The sequence below is a fragment of the Takifugu flavidus genome, chromosome 3 (genome assembly GCF_003711565.1).
Source record: "Takifugu flavidus isolate HTHZ2018 chromosome 3, ASM371156v2, whole genome shotgun sequence".
Lineage (NCBI taxonomy): Eukaryota > Metazoa > Chordata > Actinopteri > Tetraodontiformes > Tetraodontidae > Takifugu > Takifugu flavidus.
In genome coordinates, this window is record NC_079522.1 from 3,741,391 (window position 1) to 3,765,913 (window position 24,523).

The 24,523-nt window shown below is 39.8% G+C and overlaps 3 protein-coding genes and 1 long non-coding RNA gene across 6 annotated transcripts; all 4 read left to right on the forward strand.

Moving 5' to 3' along the window:
* Nucleotides 1-1,802: 1,802 nt before the first annotated feature.
* LOC130522155 (uncharacterized) lies at nt 1,803-4,599 on the forward strand. Its single transcript, XM_057026207.1, has 6 exons — nt 1,803-1,952; nt 2,095-2,448; nt 2,525-2,560; nt 2,659-2,769; nt 2,845-2,879; nt 3,218-4,599. The coding sequence occupies exons 1-6, from the start codon at nt 1,826-1,828 to the stop codon at nt 3,338-3,340; spliced, it is 786 nt and encodes a 261-aa protein (XP_056882187.1). The 5' UTR covers nt 1,803-1,825; the 3' UTR covers nt 3,341-4,599.
* LOC130522153 (uncharacterized) lies at nt 4,274-7,169 on the forward strand. 3 transcript variants are annotated; one of them, XM_057026204.1, is made up of 8 exons: nt 4,284-4,408; nt 5,089-5,291; nt 5,435-5,788; nt 5,866-5,907; nt 6,006-6,116; nt 6,192-6,227; nt 6,319-6,396; nt 6,474-7,169. In XM_057026204.1, the coding sequence occupies exons 2-8, from the start codon at nt 5,147-5,149 to the stop codon at nt 6,635-6,637; spliced, it is 930 nt and encodes a 309-aa protein (XP_056882184.1). In that variant the 5' UTR covers nt 4,284-4,408; nt 5,089-5,146; the 3' UTR covers nt 6,638-7,169. The 3 variants fall into 3 exon arrangements, with proteins under 3 accessions (XP_056882185.1, XP_056882184.1, XP_056882183.1); XM_057026205.1 differs by lacking the exon at nt 5,089-5,291 and having other exon boundaries at nt 4,274-4,408; XM_057026203.1 differs by lacking the exon at nt 4,284-4,408 and having other exon boundaries at nt 4,866-5,291.
* A 391-nt stretch (nt 7,170-7,560) lies between these two features.
* LOC130522156 (uncharacterized) lies at nt 7,561-13,460 on the forward strand. The gene is made up of 7 exons (XM_057026208.1): nt 7,561-8,005; nt 8,065-11,537; nt 11,620-11,961; nt 12,032-12,073; nt 12,179-12,280; nt 12,372-12,406; nt 12,496-13,460. Exons 2-7 carry the CDS (start codon nt 11,453-11,455, stop codon nt 12,622-12,624), a joined length of 735 nt encoding a protein of 244 aa, XP_056882188.1. The 5' UTR covers nt 7,561-8,005; nt 8,065-11,452; the 3' UTR covers nt 12,625-13,460.
* Nucleotides 13,461-18,378: 4,918 nt separating this feature from the next.
* On the forward strand, nt 18,379-19,966 carry LOC130522158 (uncharacterized). Its single transcript, XR_008949565.1, has 4 exons — nt 18,379-18,536; nt 18,633-18,808; nt 19,492-19,700; nt 19,776-19,966. It is a non-coding gene; the product is annotated as an uncharacterized LOC130522158 (long non-coding RNA).
* Nucleotides 19,967-24,523: the final 4,557 nt, after the last annotated feature.

Here is a 24,523-nt window from a genome sequence, read left to right on the forward strand (position 1 = left end):
TGCGCATTGAAAAGTCCAGCAGGACAGTGTGGAGACCTCAAACAAGCAGGGAAGACACCAAAACACTCCGATGCTGGTAGGCAGGTGCTCCCTCCTTAAATAGGTGGCCTGATGGAAATTGCCGACAGGTGCGCCTGCCTTCATTTATGCGGGTTACTATAAATACATATGTTTTAGCATTTAAACCAAAGATCTTGTGGTGTTTTAATTTCAAAGGTTTCAGTGGCCAACAGACACCTCTCATCTCTGAAACTAATGAGGTTACAGCAGCACATGAATGTACAGCAGCTCAAAGAGCAGCTCAAAAAGATTAAAAAAAAAAAAAGACAAAAGATTCACAATCAAAGATTGTTTAAACGCCACTTAATGATGCATTACCACAGATGGTTCTGATGATGTCATGATCCATTGCTGCAAACAGAAATGGAAGAACTTTAGCATTTCAAGTGTGTGGTTGCTTTGTTTGTGGCTTCTGTCTGTTGATCCACAAGGGCTTGCAGAAGCAGCTCTCAGTATACACCTGGCAGCACTAATGAACCAGCCGCTAATCGATGAGGCCCCACTCTGGGTGGTTAATCAAAAGGCCGGTGGGTCCTGATCATGAAGGATCTTCAGAAGGCTACAATTCTATCGAACTACCAGCTGAGTACAAAATGACAATATGGGAAGTGAAAACAACAGTGATCCAATTGAGTGCTCTGACCTGCAATGTCCAATGTCAAAGAGACAGATCCAAGGAAAAATGTGTGTGTGTGTGTGTGTGTGTGTGTGTGTGTGTGTGTGTGTGTGTGTGTGTGTCTCAGTCTCATTACTGCAACACCCTTCTTTGTGCTTTACCAAACAGGTCCACCCATTCAATTTAGGCGGTTCCAAATTCTGCCACCAGCATCATTAACAGAATCCCCTGCACCAGCCACCTCACTAGTGTTCTACAACAAATTCACTTTCCTACAAATATCCTCCTATCATTTTTAATTTTCTGCTTCCAAAGTTTAAATCCAACAACAACCTAGGCACTCAGTATCTTATCCTTCATGCCAAAATACCTGCCTGTAGTCTCATACCCGCCTACTCCATTAAACTCCAACCTGCTCAGTTGACCACCATGGGGTTTACAGACTTCAGCGGAACACACTCCAGCATGACATACACATTTTCCATGTCTCACCACATTTAAATCCTGCCTCAAAACTCACCTTTGTCCACCAAGCTTATAACATCTAATTGCCATATTTTCATTTGGGACTAAATGATTTCACTGACTTCACTTTATTTCATATCTCCTTCAAAAATGATCTGTTTTGTGCTTTTGTGTTCTTACTATATATTTATTTTTGCTTTATTGTTGTGTCCATTTATTTCTTTATATATAATTGTTGAGAGGTGACCTTTGGTGCTCAGAAAAGGTGGTGTTAACTGAGATGGAAATTTTATGCTGCTGGTGTGAAACAACTTCACTCTTAAAGTACTGTCAAGGATGTAAGGTGAGACGTGAGGTTTACCAACTGGAAAATTTGTCACTGCCTTCCTGTCAACCGTGGTCTTAGATATGAGTTGATAAGTTGAACAATTTTTAAGTAGAATAGTTAAAAATGCACTCATGGCAGCATCCTCCAGGCCACATCTTCATCTAGGTCAAGCAGTTTTTGACAGATGGTCGAGTAAAACCCAACATTATTTATTTCCGATAAACATCAAGTTCTTTTTTTGTTTTGTTTTTAAGTAAAACTAGTACTATATGCAAAAATCTGTTCTGTTTAATCATCGTATACTAACATCAGTTACAAATATCTTAAGTATGATGTACAACCTGCGTTGCATTAATATGATAATACCCCACCCATTTCCATCAACGGCCCGTTTGTCACTGATAAAAGTGGCCTGGCTGAGCCACAGTTGTAGAATCACAATGAAGAGGTTGGACTTGTTCACAGCTCTACTCTGCAGTCTGAGTGAGTACGGTCTAGCGATTGCAGTGTTAGCTTTTAAAATCAATCTTTATTTTCAACTCATTAATGGGTTTTCATAGATCTGATTTTGAAATATTGCTGCTTAATGTGACAGCCACTCACAATGAGCTGTTTTCTGTTTCAGGCTGGATTTTCATCTCAGGCTCTGGCCCTGAGACTGTGGAGGTTCGCCAGGGTGAAGATGTCACCCTGGCCTGTTCCAATACTTCTACAGAGCAAAGTCAGACCATTTGGTTCAGACTGGTCAACAGAACCAAGCCCAACGCCATCGCATCAATGTTCATCCCTACACAGAAAGCTCTAATCTGCCCTGGATTTGATAAAAGTAAATTTAATATGACTTCCAACATCTCAACTATTTTTGTTCACATCATGCGAGCAGATTTATCTGATTCCGGACTCTATTTCTGTGGAATATACACACACAAATGTATTGAACTCTCTACGGTGACATTTTTAAATGTTACACAATTTCAAGGTAAGATTATTATCTATTGTCTTACTTGTTTTTGTAATAAGTGAAGAGTATTTTGATCACATCTTTTTTGTTAAAGATGGTGAAGATGACAACAATCTCAACGAATCTCAGAGTAAGATTTGTTTTAGAGGTTCTCTTTTCAGACTTCTTTGGAGAAAGTAATTTTACTTGAAAACATTTAAAGGCCTTTTACCTTTTATTTAATTTCAGACCAGTGCAGTGACACGTCACCAAAACTAAATATTATTTTGAGTGGTCTTTGCATTCTCCTCACAATAATCATCATCGCTCTGGCTTTCAAAGTCAAAAACCTCAAGAGTGGTAGGTTACACCCTATAATTGTTTAATCCAAGCTAAAATACTTGCTTTTAAACAAATTTTTATCTCTTGCCATAGCTGTGAGAAATGTCCCACAGCAAGAGGCAATCAAGGTAAACCCATTTATCATTGAAAAACTTGCCATTGAAGTATGCAGTGCATTGGTTTTAAGAATCCACTCGACCTGATTTTGCAGCAAATAGTTTGTTTTTAAATCACCACAATGCAATTTGTTTTTATTTTTCCCCCCGCTCAATAAGACAACTTCAGCCCATGCTGTTGCTTCTTGTTACAGTTAAATGAGTCCCAAAAAGTTGATATTTTAAACACAATAACTGACCTGCAAGTCAGTCATTGTGTTTAAAAACAGTTCGAGTAAAGCGACTTTATTTGAACACAGCCGTTACTGCACTCATTACTTATGTGTAAATATAAATCCTGTGATTTACAGGATTTGGGCTTGGATAACATCAACTACGCAGCTCTTACATTTCGGCCAAAGCCGAAGAGAAACCTCACACGTGCATCAAAGAGTGAGCAGGAACCAACTGTCATTTATGCAGCCACCAGATGAACTGTAGCTTCAACTGGGATCAGTTTTCATGTCAATCTGAACATGATTTATAATGTATGTGCAAATGCTGTAGCGAGTCAAAAAGCTACCATGTTTATCTCGTTAGGTATGTTTCTTAGGTGGAATGTTTGTCTTTGCTTCTATAATGGCCGAGGGAGACGCACCACTAGTGTGTCACAGGAAGCGGCCAACTTTCATTTTTCTATTGCGACATTTTGTGTTTTACAATAAGGTCATCAACAAGAAACCTGCAGTGAATTAAATAATGGCATGCATGAGTGGAAAAAATGAACCATCTCATAGGAAGGACAACATGGAACACAAGTAACAGAATGCATCATGAAAACCTGAATAACTTCTAACAGTTATCCAGAGACTAGCCATCTGTGTGCCAAGATCAGGCCTGGCCGAGCCGCATGCGGCTTTTGCCTGGTTTCATGCGGCTCTAACGTTCATATCGAAGTTTGGGTTTGTGGTTTTTTTTAATGTGCGTGTTCGTTTGGCTTGAGTTCAATACGGTACGTTCGCCAAAAGCGCATGCGCGTTAGATGAAAATACCGCAAAGTTTCTCAGTAGGGACAAGATCTTTTGAGTAAATAATTAGTGTCAAGTTCGCCTTCAAAATGGCAGGAAAAAATGCACGAAAGCTTCGTGACTTGGTTCCGTGATCCACAACTGAAAAGGCCACAGATTGCATTCCTCGCTGCCCCTTTTAATGTGGAGACGCACTGTTGGAAAGCCCCGCTAGCAACAGGTGAGGCTGCAGCTGAGTTGGAGATGATCGATCTTTGTGAGGAGCACCAACTGAAACCTGGTTTAAGGGAAGGGGCCATTGAGTTCTGGAAAAGTGTGCCAATGGAAAAATACCCCAATGTCAAACGGGCTGCGCTTAAGATACTGTCAATATTTGGGTCAACATACGTCTGCGAGTCTGTTTTCTACCCTGAAACACGTGAAACCAAAGCATCGATCTGTTCTGACTGCGTGGCAGCAACTGAATACAAGCCAGATTTGAAGAGGATTGTTCAAAGCAAGGAATGCCAGAAGTCCCACAAAGCAACATGCATAGTAAGAGAAAAAAAGATATTTTAATTATTATGTTTTTGTTTGTGGACTTAGTTGAATTGAGAGTTTGTGTGTGTGAGAGGCAGTGCACACAATGTTCATTGTTGAAAATGACCGGCCCGTGGTCTGTAGAAGTCAAATTCTGTCATTATCATGTTTGTGTGTGACATTTACAATAAATCTGGCTAAGCAGAGGTCTGTGTGTGTGAGGAAGGGATGAGGTGATGTTCATGTGTGCCCACGTCTATGATGTGGCTCTTTGCGGTAACACAGTAAAAAATGTGGCTCTTAGGCTCTGACTGGTTGGCCACCCCTGGCCTAGATGTTCATTAGTTTCAGCTCCACTCTCACAATTTCCATGCAAGTGGGGAAAAATGCTTGAAAAACAGGGAGCATTAATTTTCCACAAAATTGGCATAATGATACTTTTCAGGGTGGCTTTAGCCGATATTCTAAGTATCAGTGATAACAGCAACTCAATAACTATAAACCTGAAATACATCTACTTCAATATAAGATAAGATAAAATTAAATTTGAAGAGATAAAAGTTTATTTATCCAATACTGGGAAAATTGTCTCCCCCTCTTCAAGCACGAGTCCCTACCAGAGGCCTGGAAGCTTGTGGGTGCTGCACAATATCTGAGCTGACTATTTGACTTGGTCTTGAAAATTGTATGATCAGAGACAAAGAGACCATAGCGCCTCCTGGAGATCAGCTAAAGGCCTCCATGCTACCATGAATGTTGAAGAACATGCTTGGTTTGCTACCCCACCCATTTCCATCAGCGGCCCGTTTGTCACTGATAAAAGTGGCCTGGCTGAGCCACAGTTGTAGAATCACAATGAAGAGGTTGGACTTGTTCACAGCTCTACTCTGCAGTCTGAGTGAGTACGGTCTAGCGATTGCAGTGTTAGCTTTTAAAATCAATCTTTATTTTCAACTCATTAATGGGTTTTCATAGATCTGATTTTGAAATATTGCTGCTTAATGTGACAGCCACTCACAATGAGCCTGTTTTCTGTTTCAGGCTGGATTTTCATCTCAGGCTCTGGCCCTGAGACTGTGGAGGTTCGCCAGGGTGAAGATGTCACCCTGGCCTGTTCCAATACTTCTACAGAGCAAAGTCAGACCATTTGGTTCAGACTGGTCAACAGAACCAAGCCCAACGCCATCGCATCAATGTTCACCCCTACACAGAAAGCTCTAATCTGCCCTGGATTTGATAAAACTAAATTTAATATGACTTCCAACATCTCAACTATTTTTGTTCACATCATGCGAGCAGATTTATCTGATTCTGGACTCTATTTCTGTGGAATATACGGACAAAAATGTATTGAATTCTCTGCGGTGACATTTTTAAATGTTACACAATTTCAAGGTAAGATTATTATCTATTGTCTTACTTGTTTTTGTAATAAGTGAAGAGTATTTTGATCACATCTTTTTTTGTTAAAGATGGTGAAGATGACAAGTTAAACGATCTCAACGAATCTCAGAGTAAGATTTGTTTTAGAGGTTCACTTTTCAGATTTCTTTGGAGAAAGTAATTTTACTTGAAAACATTTAAAGGCCTTTTACCTTTTATTTAATTTCAGACCAGTGCAGTGACACGTCACCAAAACTAAATATTATTTTGAGTGGTCTTTGCATTCTCCTCACAATAATCATCATCGCTCTGGCTTTCAAAGTCAAAAACCTCAAGAGTGGTAGGTTACACCCTATAATTGTTTAATCCAAGCCAAAATACTTGCTTTTAAACACATTTTTATCTCTTGCCATAGCTGTGAGAAATGTCCCACAGCAAGAGGGCAATCAAGGTAAACCCATTATTCATTTAAAATGACTTCCAACATCTCAACTCTTTTTGTTCACATCATGCAAGCAGATTTATCTGATTCTGGACTCTAGACTATTTCTGTGGAATGTACACACACAAATGTATTGAATTCTCTACGGTGACATTTTTAAATGTTACACAATTTCGAGGTAAGATTATTATCTATTGTCTTAGTTGTTGGAGTATATGAAACATATTTTAATCCCATCTTTTTCTTTTCTGAAAGATGGTGAAGATGACAAGTTAAGCAGGATCAGAAGAATGATTCCCACCAAAGTAAGATCTTCTTCTCACTGTGAACCATTTCAGTTTCATTCATTTACAGTTTCTGCCTCTGCAATATGCTTAAACATTTACTATAGAATTATATCAGTGGCCTCTACAGTATAAATTATTTTTATGGTTGTATTACATTTTACAGAGCTTCTGTACTTTAATTTTGCCTAACTGTGATATCTAAATTGATGTAATGCTGTAAGATAATCAAAATTAAACCTCACTAGTTAACATTTTCTCTACATAGCCTACACCTCTTTCACAGTTACCTTCGACTGATTGTTCCAATTTCTTTTCAAGTCTGTTTAAATATGCAATTCAGCTAGTATCCTCAGTAACATATAATCTTTTAGTAGTCCTCCTTCAAGCCATACAGAACTACTACTGTCAGAGCCTGGCTGGTCTGACTGGGTTTTGGGAGATTTCCATAAGTTTTCTGATTTTGAAGTTATGCAGTTGTAACATGCCATTTCCTGCAGACTTTTACAGGATCTCAACCTTAATGATCTCAACTGTGGAATATCTGTTTTTTCTGACGCCTGTAAGGAGCAAGACGGCTCTGTGAGACCAGTTGGAAATGCGCATCATTTATTTTCCTGCAAGAAGGGCTGAGAGCTACTGAACAACACCTTCATCATGCTGGTTTGCTGCCAAACTCACTCACTCTCTCACTCATTTTCTACCGCTTGTTCCTCCACTGAGGGTCGCGGGGGGACTGGAGCCTATCCCAGCACAATGGGCGGAGGCAGGGTACACCCTGGACTGGACGCCAGTCAATCGCAGGGCTAACACATACAGACACACAACCATTCACTCTCACACTCACACCTATGGGCAATCTAGAGTTTCCAATTAGCCTAATCCCCAATCATGCATGTCTTTGGACTGTGGGAGGAAGCCGGAGTACCCGGAGAGAACCCACGCAGGCACAGGGAGAACATGCAAACTCACACAGAAAGTCCCCAATCAATCCCAACCGGGGATCGAACCCGGGTCCTTCTTGCTGTGAGGCTAACCACCACACCACCGTGCCGCCCCTGCCAAACTCAATCAAAGCGAAAATACCAAACTACTTCCTGTTTTCAAAGCAAGCGAGTACACTAACTGAGGAGTTGTGAACTTTGAATTGGAGTCATAATTAGTTGGAGACTGATGATGTTTCACAAGATGTTTCAAACCACAAGGCCCAAGAGGTATTCATTTTAAGAAATGGCCTATGTCTGTTTTTCTTGTCTTTCTATTTCCTCTCCTTCCCCAATTGTACTCACCTGTCACCTCCTATCAGCAGGGGTGTAAAAACCCACTTTCCCTTCCTTTTTGTGGAAGATTGTTTTAAAATCTACAAACTATTGCTCTCCAGGGTTATCCTTGATTTGGACTTGCCTGTCTGTTCTGAGTGATTACATGATAACAACCTTTGGCTTAATAAAGTTATTTTACAAACCACTCATTTTTTTCCATTGGAGTCCATCTTATCAGTTTGTATCAGTACAGTCTCACCAGAAATGTCTTTAAGCGCAAGGACCCAGTCATGACAGCAGAATTCATTCCTCCTATTAGATTTCACATCTGACCTAGTTTACAAGAGCTTTCTTTTTTCAATATCCCGCATGCCGATTTGGACCTTTCCATCTGTTCCGTCTGATCTCCTCAAAAGAACCTTTGGCTGAATAATTCTTGAAATCAGTCATGTTTTCTACACTGCTCAAAAAAAATTAGAGGAACACTTTTTAATCAGAGTATAGCAACCTATCAGTCAAACTTCTGGGATATTGATCTGGTCAGTTAAGTGGCAGAGGGGGTTGTTAATCAGTTTCTGCTGCTTTGTTGTTAATGAAATCAACAACAGGTGCATCAGAGGGGTAACATGGAGACGGCCCCCAAAACAGGAATGGCTTTCCAGGTTGAGGCCACTGATACTTTTTTTCCCTCCTCATCTCTTTTGGCTGATTTTTTACTGACTGACTTCCTACTGCTGTAGTTATTCATTTGGCTTGGATCAACATCTCTGTTGATAGCATGGTGCAGTACCTGGACGCTACAGAGGTTGCACAAGTAGTCCAACTCCTCCAGGATGGCACATCAATACGTGCCGTTGCAAGAAGGTTTGCTGTGTCTCCCAGCACAGTCTCAAGAGCATGGAGGAGATTCCAGGAGACAGGTAGTTACTCCAGGAGAGCTGGACAGGGCCGTAGAAGGTCCTTAAACCTTCAGCAGGATCGGTATCTGCTCCTTTGTGCAAGGAGGAACAGGATGAGCACTGCCAGAGCCCTACAAAATGACCTCCAGCAGGCCACTGGTGTGAATGTTTCTGACCAAACAATCAGAAACAGGCTCCATGTGGGTGGCCTGAGGGCCCGACGTCCTGTAGTGGGCCCTTTGCTCACTGCCCAGCACCGTGGAACTCGATTGGCATTTGCCATAGACCACCAGAATTGGCAACTACGCCACTGGTGCCCTGTGCTCTTCACCGATGATGAGAGCAGGTTCAACCTGAGCACATGCAACAGACGTGAAAGCGTCTGCAGATGCCGTGGAGAACATTATGCTGCCTGCAACATCATTCAGCATGACCGGTTTGGTGGTGGGTCAGTGATGCTGGTGCAGTGGGACCTGGGTTCCTCCTGGTCCACGACAATGCCCGACCTCATGTGGCTAGAGTATGCAGGCAGTTCCTGGAGGATGAAGGAATTGATGCCATTGACTGGCCACCACGTTCACCTGACCTAAACCCAATAGAACACCTCTGGGACATTATGTTTAGGTCCATCCAGAGCCACCAGGTTAATCCTCAGACTGTCCAGGAGCTCAGTGATGCCCTGGGTCAGATCTGGGAGGAGATCCCCCAGGACACCATTTGCCGTCTCATTAGGAGCCCCAACATTGTCAGGCATGCGTACAAGCACGTGGGGGCCACACAAACTACTGAGAATCATTGTGAGTTGCTACAATGACATTTTGGCAAAATGGACCAGTCTGCTGCATCATTTTTTCACTTTTATTTTTGGGGTGTCTTTGATTTCCCCCCTCTATAGGGTGATCATTTTCATTTATATCAAATTATGTGGCATCATTTTGTTACTAATACATCACAATACATTACTCCTGCATCGACCTGCACTATTTCTTACTATTTATATATATACTGTATATATGTCTTATTTTATTTATCTTATTCTAGTGTTGTCTTCTTTATGTTGAATGTCGCAGCGTCACACCAAGACAAATTCCTAGCTTGTGTAATACTGTGTATTACATGAACAATGGCAATAAATCTGCTTCTGATCTGATCTGACCTACTTTTTTTTTTATTATCAGGAAAGAGATTCAAGATCATTCCCCCATCCTTTAGATCTGATGTGTTTTCAAAGTGTTCCTCTAATTTTGGGAGCAATGTCTCTACCCCCCAGGGGGAGCCCAGACATCCTATGGAGGAAGCTTACAGATAAAAGCGGCGGTTTCACTTTTGATGAACAACTGATCCATAGTATCAGGAATTCATGAGCTAGTTTTTCCAGCTATCAATGTTAGCATGTATGGGTTAGGCAAGGGGCAGTCACCCTTGCGTTTGTTCTTTAATAATGTCCTCTTGTGCGTTTTGTTAAGCTTCACCTATGACCTTCACCTAAAAAAAACTTAAACGGCAGAGCTCCCAAATTAATTTGACCATGATAACTTCAACGAGAAGGGAGGGGAAAAAAAAGCATAATCAAGACAGGCTTAAACTTAGCATGCTGTGCATGCTTGTGGAAAAAAAAACAAACGCAAATTTCCTCTGCACACTATCCACCATGTATTTTAGATGCATTAAAAAGAAAGTGTGTGTGGTAGTCTGCTAAAAAAAAAAAAAAAAGTTGACAGCAACAGAAAATTTCTGATACCGTTTCTAAGCATGCATTGTCTTGGAAAAAGAAGGTGTGAAACTAAAGAGCAACCCATCAGAGACTGGTTTCCTGCTGTATCAGAGAGCTAGCCACCAATACCAATGTGGCTTGAAAAACATTAGCACCTTTCAGTGGTCTCTCTATAGCACCCTTCACTTTATATATACTGACTGCAGGTTTTGAACAAAACTAAACTGAAATTTTAAAGCTCGTTATTTATAATCCAATATGATTTAAATATGACATGGTAGAGCTGTGATTTTTCTGATCAAACTGAATTGCATTCAAAACAGCGATACGCCTAAAGGTGGAACCTTTGCAATCCTGATGTTCTCAGCTCACATGCGCAGTAATGTACAGCCATAGCTGCAGTCATATTGGATTACAGATGGGTTTCCTCAGTTCCTCTGTTAAATCTCTTCACATCTGAGGAGTGAAGCCTTCTGAGAATGCTGCTGGTATATTGCAACAGCTTGCCTGGTTGTTATTTATTTGTTATCATTTACGTTAAGTTAATGACTGCATTCTCCATGTTGTTTTTAAAGCAATTTTTATAATACAAGCACAATATCAATTATCTCATTTACGTTGTGGTGGTGGATTTTACTAGTAATGCCACACGATGTATTATTATGCACTGTTCACCTGTGTTCTACTCCCTTCTCTCAGATTAAAGGCAGTCACATGGCTCAACCACACAGCTCCTCCACTGCAGTTGCCTCTGTCCCCTACTCTGCGTGATAATTCTTTCTTTATAATACTGATAATTTTGAGATAGTAGCATGGCCAATGTGCTTCTTTCACTGTCTTGCCATTCTGTTCAACATCCTATATCTGGTTCTACCTACGGGATAAATAGGTTATTTCATTCAGAAAGTTCAAAAATGCATTATTACATGTATTTCAGAGTTGCTTATTTTGTTATTAAGGTAATTTTAAAAGATATGGTATGTGATTTTTTTATTTATTTTTTTTAAATTTGTATTCAATGTGTTGTATTTGACATGTTTGAAACAACAGCACCGCCTCCTCACACTGAAAGTGCATGAAGGGGCCACAGTTAAGTTGTTGGACATCGTTGAGCAACAGCATGAAGCGCCTGGTCGCCTTACTGAGTATCTGTGCCCTCGGTGAGTATTGATCTTGAATTTTGTTTAGATTATTTACTGAAAAACGTGTTTACTGCCTGTGCTCGTGCTCCCGTCACTTCAGGCAGGGTTTCTGTCTCAGCGCTCCACGTTAAGACCGTGGACTCACAGCCAGGAAAAGAAGCAACGCTAACCTGCTCCAGAATTTGTCAGCAGAGTTGCCTGACTTTCTGGTTCAAATGGGTCAGTGGAACCAATGCTGTCTGCGTCTCTGTCATGATCGGAGATGGGGCCAAACCTGGATACTGCGAAGGCTACAAAAGTGGAAAATTTGTAATGGGAGTTACAAATTCCTCCGTCTTTCTCAACATCATTCAAGTGGATGTGTCTGACTCAGGATCTTACTTCTGTGGGTTTTACACAGAAGGACTTCTGTATTTTACAGGAGTGCAATTGAATATTAAGGGTAAGATGATGTCTAAAGAATTCCCCAACTGATAAATTGGAAGCTGAATGTGTCTTCATTTATTTAAAAGGGGACAACGAATCATATGAAAAGGACAACCACACCCATGGTGGTAAGATTTCCATTAAGAAAAAAATCTTGCTAATGAATGGATTGTCAAGCACATGAATTATCCAATGGAAAGGAAAAGATTAATCATTTATCAACTGTCTTCCAGAAAAACGTGACAGTCTTCTAATGATATGTATGGGCTGTCTCTCCACCTTCCTTCTGATGATCATTATTGGCTTGATTGTGAAACTGAGGAAACTTCAGAGAGGTTTTTTTTTTTTTTTGCTCTTGCTGAAAAGCATTTCAAATTCATTTTGCTAGCAATGTGCTAAACTCTAGTTGTGATGCTTCTGTAACAGCTCATAAACCCCAAAAGACTCCTACAACATTGGAGGTAAGTCAGAGTTGATTGTTTTTTTGGGCTCAATCAACCACCCAGAGATAATAATCATCAAGAACTACAACAATACTCTCTTTTTGTAGAGGAACGATTTTGAGGAGATCGAGGAGTTAAAATATGCAACTGTAGCTTTTCAACCAAAACAAGGAAGACAAAGAAGAGATGCAGAACAAAATGTTATTTATTCGGCTACCAGACTCAACAGGAATTAATGCTGCATCATGTTTGCCTACAGTCTCTCAGAGAATGGAAATTTCTCAATAAAGATGATTTGTTCATTCATTGAACAACATACTGGAAACATCTTGTCGTCCTGTAGTCCACTTGGCATTTATTGGCAACTTGATTGATCGTCCGGCACACCTTGGGCTGTTAAGGTGTCCTGAGGCCTACCTTACCATCTGAAGTTGGTCATACTGAATGATGTTGAGACCAAGTTTCCACAAAGTGTCTTCTCTAATCTAACCCAAATGTTTTTCTTAATTTATTTCTCTATGCCTTTAGACCTTGGCTATTGTGTAAGCCAGGGGTGCCCAAACTAAGGCCCGCGGTCCATTTTTAATTTTTCCGCAAGACATTTTATAAATAGAATAGAATATGGCCCGCACTTCAACTTTTGCTTGTGTTGCACTTCTTAGTTTTAACACCAGGGGGAGCTACTGTTGACATCAAGGCAGTTGCTCTACCAGGGACAAACCCTGCTTTTGCGCACCACTTTCTTATATGCTTTTTTCTTGCTAACCCAGAGTACACACCGCTGTGCAAAGCGCACACACTGTACATGCAAAAGCAGCTCATCTCATCTGATGCAGATTTACTCCTTGATCAAGTGACATTTGTCCGGATTTTTGGCATGACCTGATTATTGAGAATCTACACAGACATCTTAAATAACAAGCTTGAAATTTACCAGTTACATTTTCCCCTTTGTTTTTTTCTCTGTACTGTAAATCCTCTGTCTAAGAAGAAATCTGAGGCCGCTGTTCTGGGAATGAGCTACCAAAGCTTTTTCTGAATAACTCATTAAAGAGCCATTTATGGAAAGCTGTGTTGAAGGTAGTTTTGTCTTTACTTATATTCAAGAATATAACATATTTGACCACTTTTAATTAATTATTCTAACTTTTGTACACTAAAGTTAAGGCGATATACCTAATTTCTAGTAAGTGGCCTAGCCCCTCTTATATTTTTATGTACTGTATGTGGCACGTTTGGACACCCCTGGTGTAAGCAATGCTTTCTGTCTCATATGTTAGATGCAGCTGCACCAGAAAGTTTTCTATCTGAAATTGTTTAAAATGACCTAAACAGCAAATAGGTATATATTGGGTAGTGCATGATACATTCAATAGAGAGCTTCCGGAGTCATCCAGGGTGATGCTTCACTGGAGGTTCCAGAGTGTTTAAAAGTAGAATGGGTGCCTGCTGTGGAACCAGCTCCTTGTCCAAAGACACTAACACCTTCTCTACTTTAGATTAAGATTAAACTTTCCACTCTGATCCCACATGTGAATCTGGTCCTGTTTTTCTTCCTGTTATTATTGCTTGTTTGGGGGTCAGATATACAGGGTTTTTCTGTAAAGCACCAAGAGACTGTAACAAATTCTATAAACAAATAAAGCTGAATTGAACTGAAATGAATTGACATTTATGGCAAAAGGTTCCGATTTAGGGTTTGTCCTGCTTTTGGATGGGATTTCTCTCGTTTCACTGTGCAAGAGCATTGAAAGGAGAGCACACACGGTTGGCAACAGGAAACATGAAAAGATCGCTATCAGTGTGGGATAACACGGTAAATAAAATAAACACAGAAACTAACTACAAAAAAAACCCTTGGAGAGGACAGACCTCCACCAAGCAGGTCATTTCCTCATTGCCAACATGTCCTGAAAATTTCATTAAAATGAAACTCTTTAGCAAGACAAACTGCTGCTATCATTTAACCTCCTTAGCAAAGTTAACAAATGGCACTGGGAAGTTCACTAAATTATCAATTGCTTAATGAACACACTAAAATAACATGTCCCTGCACAGACCTACGCCTCTTAATTGTCATCACGAGACAAGCTCAACAGGGGGATCTGTTGTACTGCTGCATCAGCTAGTGAATGACCAGCCGGTTCTCTTCAGGCACCGTTGAACAACATCAGGTGAAGGAATAAGAGAGTTCAACAGCTGTTTCTCATTTTCTGAAAAAAAAAATGACAGCAGCCTTTTCTTTTGCAAGTCATTAGGAGGATCTGCATGTTGTTTGGCTTCTTCTGGATCCTAGTTATCTGGGGAAGAGTGCCCAAAAAGGTAGATGAAACTAAATTAAAACAAAAGATTAACAGTTTAGCCAGCAAGTGTGGTGGAGGTTGTAACCCAGGTTTTACCAGGATTCTGATGTTGTGATGGGAACCACTAGCCATTCTTTCAATCATGCCTTCCATCATTTCTACTGCTGAAGCTGGCTGAGGTGAAATGCATTGTGGGGTTCTTAGATGTCCCACAAGTCACGTCTGATGCAAACTTGATAATAAAGGGCAGAGCAATTACATTTCCAGGAAATTGTGAGTGTACTTGGCACCTTGCAGACTTAGCAACGGTAGTTGAATGGCTACTGATGGAGTTTTACAGGACTCATCTTGAGAAACAGCAAAAGTTCGAAGGTGGGATTGGCTTAACAGCCATCATGACTAATGGTAGCTACAAAAGATAACCTGCAGATGTTTAGTCCAGTTAAATTGTGCCCCTCTATACGTTAAAGCTGGCAGTGTTCCAAGTTCCAGATTGACTAAAATATAATATCAATAATAATGTGGTACAATAATAACATTTTCAGGGTTTCATAAAAGCATTTATATTGTCAGTCTGAGCAGATAGAAGAAAAGAACAGCCCAACCTCCTCATGACACACAACCACTTTTACTGTAGCACCGTTCAGTTCCTGTATCACTTCAGTCCTCCTGGTAGAACAATGACCAACATCACTTTGATAACAGCTTTGATCTCAACATTCAGTAAGTTTAAATATTTGTTCTCTTGAATGTTAATTCTTATCCTTTTCTTTGCTTAATGTGGATCCAGTTGGATTACGGTGTTTTCTTTTCTCAGTGTCTTTCTCAGCCTGTACTTTTCACACTGCAAGTGTTGAGGTCGGTGACGACATCAGTCTGCAGTGCACCAACGTCTCCATCGTACCATTAAATCTTTTCTGGTTCAAATTGACCGATGGTTCCGACGCCAGCGACGTCGCCTCAATGAGCAGGCCCGATTCTGATGTCAGACTCTATGATAGGTTCCAAAATGGAAAATTTAACATGTCGTCCAATTCCATCACCCTTATACTCACGATCAAAGGAGTGGATTTCTCTGACTCGGGGTTGTACTTTTGTGGCTATAGAGAAAAAAGACACCCAGTAATTTACAGTGCAACATCTCTTATGGTTAAAGGTAAGATTGCTTTACATTTATTTTATCTTCCAATAGAATACCACACAGACGTGTGCTTTACAAGAGCTGTCAAAACAATTTTTAAAAATCATTCTATTTAATCACCTCGTAGAAAAATCTAATGGAGGAATAATGGTGATACCGCTTATTTTGGGCGCTCTGATAACTGCCCTGATTGGAGTCATCGCTGGTCTAGTTGTCAAAATCTGGAAGCTTCAGATAGGTACTTAGGATCTTTTGGGTTGATTTGGTCTGTATTTCCTAATATTTTTTTAACTACTTTTCTGATTTCTTTCATGGTACTTCTAAAGACGCACTGCCACAACAAATGAGGTAATTTCAGACAATTTAGTAATTTTTAAATGCTATCTGCTTCAGTTAGACTACAATTTAAAGCAAAAATGTATTAATTGGTTTAAATGTAAACTTAATCATAAGTATTTCTCTTGGAAGGTAACTAAAAGATAACAAATCATTTGTAATTTTTTACTGATTAAGGTGTTATATTCACCGATTATATTAGTGCAGCTACACAATGTAGCATTGCTCAGATGTATCAGCTTTGGAAGGACTGCAACATCTGAAGATCTACTGTAGAACATTAGTCATTACAAAACTGTTATACAAAACTGCTTTTTGGTGGAAACAGACTTTAGTTACAAATAAACGTAGCCACCTTGTGTTTGTTTGTCTTGTCACGTGTCCCTTTACAACAGTACCAGTGGTTTGTTAAAGTTAGCTGAAACCCTTCAAGTGTAAGAAGAAATCCATTTTACCTTGCTCAGAGGTACTCCAACAGTGCTCTTAGACTGCACCTTGTCAGTTGACGATCCAAGTCACAGGGGATTTGAACCATAGAACCTCAAACGCCCAGCCTGGTCCCCTACAGTCTGAGCTACTCCTATAGTCCATTCTAAAATATTTTGTTCCATAATTCTGCATCATTTTGACACCCCTAATTTTTTTTTCGCAGGACATGAGCCCTGATGATTTGAACTATTCATCAATAGACTTCCAGAGAGTGAAAAGAAGCAGAAGGACTCCACCAAAAAAGGAGCCGGAGTCACACCCTGTGTACGCTGCCACCAGATAAAGCCTGGGACAATCACGCAAAGTGGAGCTCTTTTGGGATATTGTTTGTGACGGTTCACAGCTCAAAACAATTTTGTTGTCTTGCGCGTCCTGAAATCTGTTTCATCTCTGCTCTAAAGTGATAATTAAAAATGCATTTAAAACGAGTCGTCATTTTCCGTAATGGAGCGTTGCACTGCAACTGAAGTGTCACCCACAGGAAGTTTGGCTTTTTCTGCTCTGCACTGAAGATCTACAACAAAGACCTTCATGTCAAAAAAAGCACTGCAGGTCACATTCAGATTCAGATTCAGATTCAGGTCCTTTATTGTCCCACATGGGGAAATTTACAGTGCAACAACAGCAAGAGCACGCAGAGAAAAATTAGATAAAATCGAATAGAGTAGAATTTGGAATATACAAAGAGGATGTAAACGTGATGTAAACATAAAGAAATGAATACATGCTCAGAATATAAATGTTATGTACTCTGTCGCTTCAAGAATGATACTATAGTGCTACCATTAAGAACAAAAATGATAACGCATTGTTCTCACAGTTGACCCTCAAATCCCCATGTTACTAACCAGTAATAGTACATGGTAGTTAGAATAAAAATGTATACATCCACGCGTTCATGGCCTGATGGGAGTAATTGCTTTTTTTCTTCAGAAAAGAATCAAGTATTGGAGTTTGGGCACCCCTTGAGGATGCATCAAATTCAACTTCCTTCCTGGAAGTGTTTCTGGTATGATCAAGTTTTCCGAGGCCCCGGGCCTCCTCTCAGTATTTTCTCTTGAACATCGTGGATTACTTTTAAAACATTTCTTTCTCTGGCTCCACCGTTGAGACCAAAAACTCGCAACAACACATCTTTTGGCCAGGCACATAGACTACCTGGCAGACTATTCATTGTGTATTCAAAATAAAAAGAGAAAAAAGATTTTTTACAACCCTCAACTGCTCTCCAAGAGTCAGAGCAGTCACATCATGGTTGTTTAAGCAATGCATCTACAGAAAGATTTGAGTTGATGTTTTCCTTCCTGAGAATGTGGTTGATGTGATCAAGTGTCCGTGCCTGATGTGTAGAAATGTAAAGAACAATGAATCAATTTTTAAAATCATTTCCTTTGTTTCAATGTGGAAGTCACACCCAAAGAAGTCTACAACCAGCTTCAGCTCAACTTTATTTCCTGCATTTAAAAGATTATTTTTGAATGATTTCAATTGAGAGCAGCAGACCAGAACCCAGACCACAGTGATGGAAAAGTCTGGCCTTCAGCTTTCTGCATCAACCGCAAACTGCAGATTCTCACGCTGCGGATGTTTTATTTAAAAAAAGCATCTGAGAGTAGAAAAGGCATAGACATGGTGCACTATCGCTGTAAAGCACGTAAAACAATATCTGTGGTTTTGTTTCATCTCAGTCAGACAGACAGACAAGCAGACAGACAGATGGGTGTTCCAAAGCTCTACTGACATCTTTCAAAAAAACAGGAACATGAGACTTGAGGGTAAATGAACAAGAGCCACACTAGTTGAGCAACTCTCAGTGATATCATCGTTACCTGAATGAGGCTCACGATGATGCTAACAGCTTTAGCACACTGTGGGGTCGGTAGGTACTAAAAGTCAAGATTGCAATGAAAATATCAATGAAGAATTTTAATGATGTTCAGATTTAACTGGCGATTATCAAATGTTTGCATTTCAGGTGTGATCTCTGTCTCAGGTCTGAAAGTGAAGCCTGGTAAAAATGTCACAGTAAGTTGTTCCAATTTCTCCAGTGCTCCCAGTATGATTAGCTGGTTCAGAATAGATCACCAGCTCAATTGCATGTTCCACTCTGAGGACTCTGTAATGTGGACTCAACACATGTAAATATTCCAGGTAAGATTGTTCTTAACAACTAATTCAAATGCAAATCCTTGTTTAATAATCTTCAATGAATCATTCAGCTTTTCAATTCTTCCTTCCTCAAATGTGCCTTGTCAGATATGCAGATATGCTCATCTTAGGAGCATTCTTCTTCAAAATCACCCTTAATGTGAAAAGCTTACCAACAAATTTCATATTAAATAGGCAAACACAAGCTCAAGTTTATTGGAAATAAAAGAACTGCACCTTGAGGGCGCCATAGAATGAAACAGAAACAAAAAAAATAAATGAAGGACTACATTGTTTTTTTTAGGACGTTGGCTATTCAGAAATTCCTATTTTCTTGACATTAATATTGGCTTGCATGGATTGTGCGTTTTCTATAAAATATTGATGTTCCTGATGAGCCACCAAGCTGGGTGGAGACCGTTGAAGATGCTAGATCCATATAGTTCACTGTGGTGTTCCTGACAAGACCACCTCTGTGAACCTTGTTGAAGTGCTGTTTAGAAATGATCTTAAAGTCCATGCAGACTGTTATCATCATCCTACTCTACAAAGTGCTTTATTTCTATTTATCCTCTGAATTATTGTAAAGACCATCAGATTAGAAATATTTAAGATCAGAGATTTTTATTGTTTCTTACAATCAGATTGTGTGAATTCAATATTCCATTTCATAATTTTACTTACAGATCAGTTGTCTGGACTACCAACAAGGGATATGATCCTTGGCGGGCTGGTCATTTTTTTTCATGATCATCAATATCTGTCTCACTGTTAGAATCAATAAGCTTCAGGGAGGTAAATTCATTTTTTTCTTTGCTAGTTTCTCATATGAAGACATTTTTAAACTGCTTCTGTAACAGCCCATAAACCCCAAAAGACTCCTACAACATTGGAGGTAAGTCAGACTTTATTGTTTTTTTGGGCTCAATCAATAATCATCAAGAACTATAACAATCCTCTCTTTTTGTAGAGGAACGATTTTGAGGAGATCGAGGAGTTAAAATATGCAACAGTAGCTTTTCAACCAAAACAAGGAAGACAAAGAAGAGATGCAGAACCAAATGTTATTTATTCGGCTACCTGACTCAACAGGAATTAATGCTGCATCATGTTTGCCTACAGTCTCTCTGACAGACTGGAAATTTCTCAATAAAGATGATTTGTTCATTCATTGAACAACATACTGGAAACATCTTGTCGTCCTGTAGTCCACTTGGCATTTATTGGCAACTTGATTGATCGTCCGGCACACCTTGGGCTGTTAAGGTGTCCTGAGGCCTACCTTACCGTCTGAAGTTGGTCATACTGAATGATGTTGAGACCAAGTTTCCACAAAGTGTCTTCTCTAATCTAACCCAAATGTTTTTCTTAATTTATTTCTCTATGCCTTTAGACCTTGCCTATTGTGTAAGCCAGGGGTGCCCAAACTAAGGCCCGCGGTCCATTTTTAATTTTTCCACAAGACATTTTATAAATAGAATAGAATATGGCCCGCACTTCAACTTTTGCTTGTGTTGCACTTCTTAGTTTTAACACCAGGGGGAGCTACTGTTGACATCAAGGCAGTTGCTCTACCAGGGACAAACCCTGCTTTTGCGCACCACTTTCTTATTTGTTTTTCTTGCTAACCCAGAGTACACACCGCTGTGCAAAGTGCACACACTGTACATGCAAAAGCAGCTCATCTCATCTGATGCAGATTTACTCCTTGATCAAGTGACATTTGTCCGGATTTTTGGCATGACCTGATTATTGAGAATCTACACAGACATCTTAAATAACAAGCTTGAAATTTACCAGTTACATTTTCCCCTTTGTTTTTTTCTCTGTACTGTAAATCCTCTGTCTAAGAAGAAATCTGAGGCCGCTGTTCTGGGAATGAGCTACCAAAGCTTTTTCTGAATAACTCATTAAAGAGCCATTTATGGAAAGCTGTGTTGAAGGCAGTTTTGTCTTTAATTATATTCAACAATAACATATTTGACCACTTTTAATTAATTATTCTAACTTTAGTACACTAAAGTTAAGGCGATATACCTAATTTCTAGTAAGTGGCCTAGCCCCTCTTATATTTTTATGTACTGTATGTGGCACGTTTGGACACCCCTGGTGTAAGCAATGCTTTCTGTCTCATATGTTAGAAAACTTTCTGGTGCAGCTGCATCTATCTGAAATTGTTTAAAATGACCTAAACAGCAAATAGGTATATATTGGGTAGTGCATGATACATTCAATAGACAGCTTCCGGAGTCATCCAGGGTGATGCTTCACTGGAGGTTCCAGAGTGTTTAAAAGTAGAATGGGTGCCTGCTGTGGAACCAGCTCCTTGTCCAAAGACACTGACACCTTCTCTACTTTAGATTAAGATGAAAACTTTCCACTCTGATCCCACATGTGAATCTGGTCCTGTTTTTCTTCCTGTTATTATTGCTTGTTTGGGGGTCAGATATACAGGGTTTTTCTGTAAAGCACCGAGAGTCTGTAACAAATTCTGTAAACAAATAAAGCTGAATTGAAGACTGAAATGAATTGACATTTATGGCAAAAGGTTCCGATTTAGGGTTTGTCCTGCTTTTGGATGGGATTTCTCTCGTTTCACTGTGCAAGAGCGTTGAAAGGAGAGCACACACGGTTGGCAACAGGAAACATGAAAAGATCGCTATCAGTGTGGGATAACACGGTAAATAAAATCAACACAGAAACTAACTACAAAAAAAACCCTTGGAGAGGACAGACCTCCACCAAGCAGGTCATTTCCTCATTTCCAACATGTCCTGAAAATTTCATTAAAATGAAACTCTTTAGCAAGACAAACTGCTGCTATCATTTAACCTCCTTAGCAAAGTTAACAAATGGCACTGGGAAGTTCACTAAATTATCAATTGCTTAATGAACACACTAAAATAACATGTCCCTGCACAGACCTACGCATCTTAATTGTCATCACAAGACAAGCTCAACAGGGGGATCTGTTGTACTGCTGCATCAGCTAGTGAATGACCAGCCGGTTCTCTTCAGGCACCGTTGAACAACATCAGTTGAAGGAATAAGAGAGTTCAACAGCTGTTTCTCATTTTCTGACAAAAAAAAATGACAGCAGCCTTTTCTTTTGCAAGTCATTAGGAGGATCTGCATGTTGTTTGGCTTCTTCTGGATCCTAGATATCTGGGGAAGAGTGCCCAAAAAGGTAGATGAAACTAAATTAAAACAAAAGGTTAACAGTTTAGCCAGCAAGTGTGGTGGAGGTTGTAACCCAGGTTTTACCAGGATTCTGATGTTGTGATGGGAACCACTAGCCATTCTTTCAATCATGCCTTCCATCATTTCTACTGCTGAAGCTGGCTGAGGTGAAATGCATTGTGGGGTTCTTAGATGTCCCACAAGTCACGTCTGATGCAAACTTGATAATAAAAGGGCAGAGCAATTACATTTCCAGGAAATTGTGAGTGTACTTGGCACCTTGCAGACTTAGCAACAGTAGTTGAATGGCTACTGATGGAGTTTTACAGGATTCATCTTGAGAAACAGCAAAAGTTCGAAGGTGGGATTGGCTTAACAGCCATCATGACTAATGGTAGCTACAAAAGATAACCTGCAGATGTTTAGTCCAGTTAAATTGTGCCCCTCTATAAGTCAAAGCTGGCAGTGTTCCAAGTTCCAGATTGACTAAAATATAATATCAATAATAATGTGGTACAATAATAACATTTTCAGGGTTTCATAAAAGCATTTATATTGTCAGTCTGAGCAGATAGAAGAAAATAACAGCCCAACCTCCTCATGACGCACAACCACTTTTACTGTAGCACCGTTCAGTTCCTGTATCACTTCAGTCCTCCTGGTAGAACAATGACCAACATCACTTTGATAACAGCTTTGATCTCAACATTCAGTAAGTTTAAATATTTGTTCTCTTGAATGTTCATTCTTATCCTTTTCTTTGCTTAATGTGGATCCAGTTGGATTACGGTGTTTTCTTTTCTCAGTGTCTTTCTCAGCCTGTACTTTTCACACTGCGTGTGTTGAGGTCGGTGACGACATCAGTCTGCAGTGCACCAACTTCTTCACCTTACCATTAAATATTTTCTGGTTCAAATTGACCGACGGTTCCGACGCCAGCAACGTCGCCTCAATGAGCAGGCCCGATTCTGATGTCAGACTCTATGATAGGTTCCAAAATGGAAAATTTAACATGTCGTCCAATTCCACCACCCTTATACTCACGATCAAAGGAGTGGATTTCTCTGACTCGGGGTTGTACTTTGTGGCCATAGAGAAAATAGACACCCAGTAATTTACAGTGCAACATCTCTTATGGTTAAAGGTAAGATTGCTTTACATTTATTTTATCTTCCAATAGAATACCACACAGACGTGTGCTTTACAAAGGCCTGTCAAAACAATTTTTAAAAATCATTCTATTTAATCACCTCTCGTAGAAAAATCTAATGGAGGAATAATGGTGATACCGCTTATTTTGGGCGCTCTGATAACTGCCCTGATTGGAGTCATCGCTGGTCTAGTTGTCAAAATCTGGAAGCTTCAGATAGGTACTTAGGATCTTTTGGGTTGATTTGGTCTGTATTTCCTAATATTTTTTTAACCAATTTTCTGATTTCTTTCATGGTACTTCTAAAGACGGCACTGCCACGACAAATGAGGTAATTTCAGACAATCTAGTAATTTTAAATGCTATCTGCTTCAATTAGACTACAATTTAAAGTAAAAATGTATTAATTGGTTTAAATGTAAACTTAATCATAAGTATTTCTCTTGGAAGGCAACTAAAAGATAACAAATCATTTGTAATTTTTTACTGATTAAGGTGTTATATTCACCGATTATATTAGTGCAGCTACACAATGTAGCATTGCTCAGATGTATCAGCTTTGGAAGGAATGCAACATCTGAAGATCTACTGTAGAACATTAGTCATTACAAAACTGTTATACAAAACTGTTTTTTGGTGGAAACAGTCTTTTGTTACAAATAAACGTAACAACCTTGTGTTTGTTTGTCTTGTCACGTGTCCCTTTACAACAGTACCAGTGGTTTTGTTAAAGTTAGCTAAAACCCTTCAAATGTAAGAAGAAATATATTTTACCTTGATCAGGGTACTTCAACAGTGCTCTTAGACTGCACCTTGTCAGTTGACGATCCAAGTCACAGGGGATTTGAACCATAGAACCTCAAATGCCCAGCCTGGTCCCCTACAGTCTGAGCTACTCCTATAGTCCATTCTAAAATATTTTGTTCCATAATTCTGCATCATTTTGACACCCCTAATTTTGGATTTGTTTTTCGCAGGACATGGGCCCTGATGCTTTGAACTATTCATCAATAGAATTGGGCCCTGACTATTCATCAGTAGAATTCCAGAGAGTGAAAAGACGCAGAAGGACTCCACCAAAAAAGGAGCCGGAGTCACACCCAGTGTACGCTGCCACCAGATAAAGCCTGGGACAATCACGCAACGTGGAGCTCTTTTGGGATATTGTTTTTGACGGTTCACAGCTCAAAACAATTTTGTTGTCTTGCGCGTCCTGAAATCTGTTTCAGCTCTGCTGTAAAGTGATAATTAAAAATGCATTTAAAACGAGTCGTCATTTTGCGTAATGGAGCGTTGCACTGCAACTGAAGTGTCACCCACAGGAAGTTTGGCTTTTTCTGCTCTGCACTGAAGATCTACAACAAAGACCTTCATGTCAAAAAAAGCAC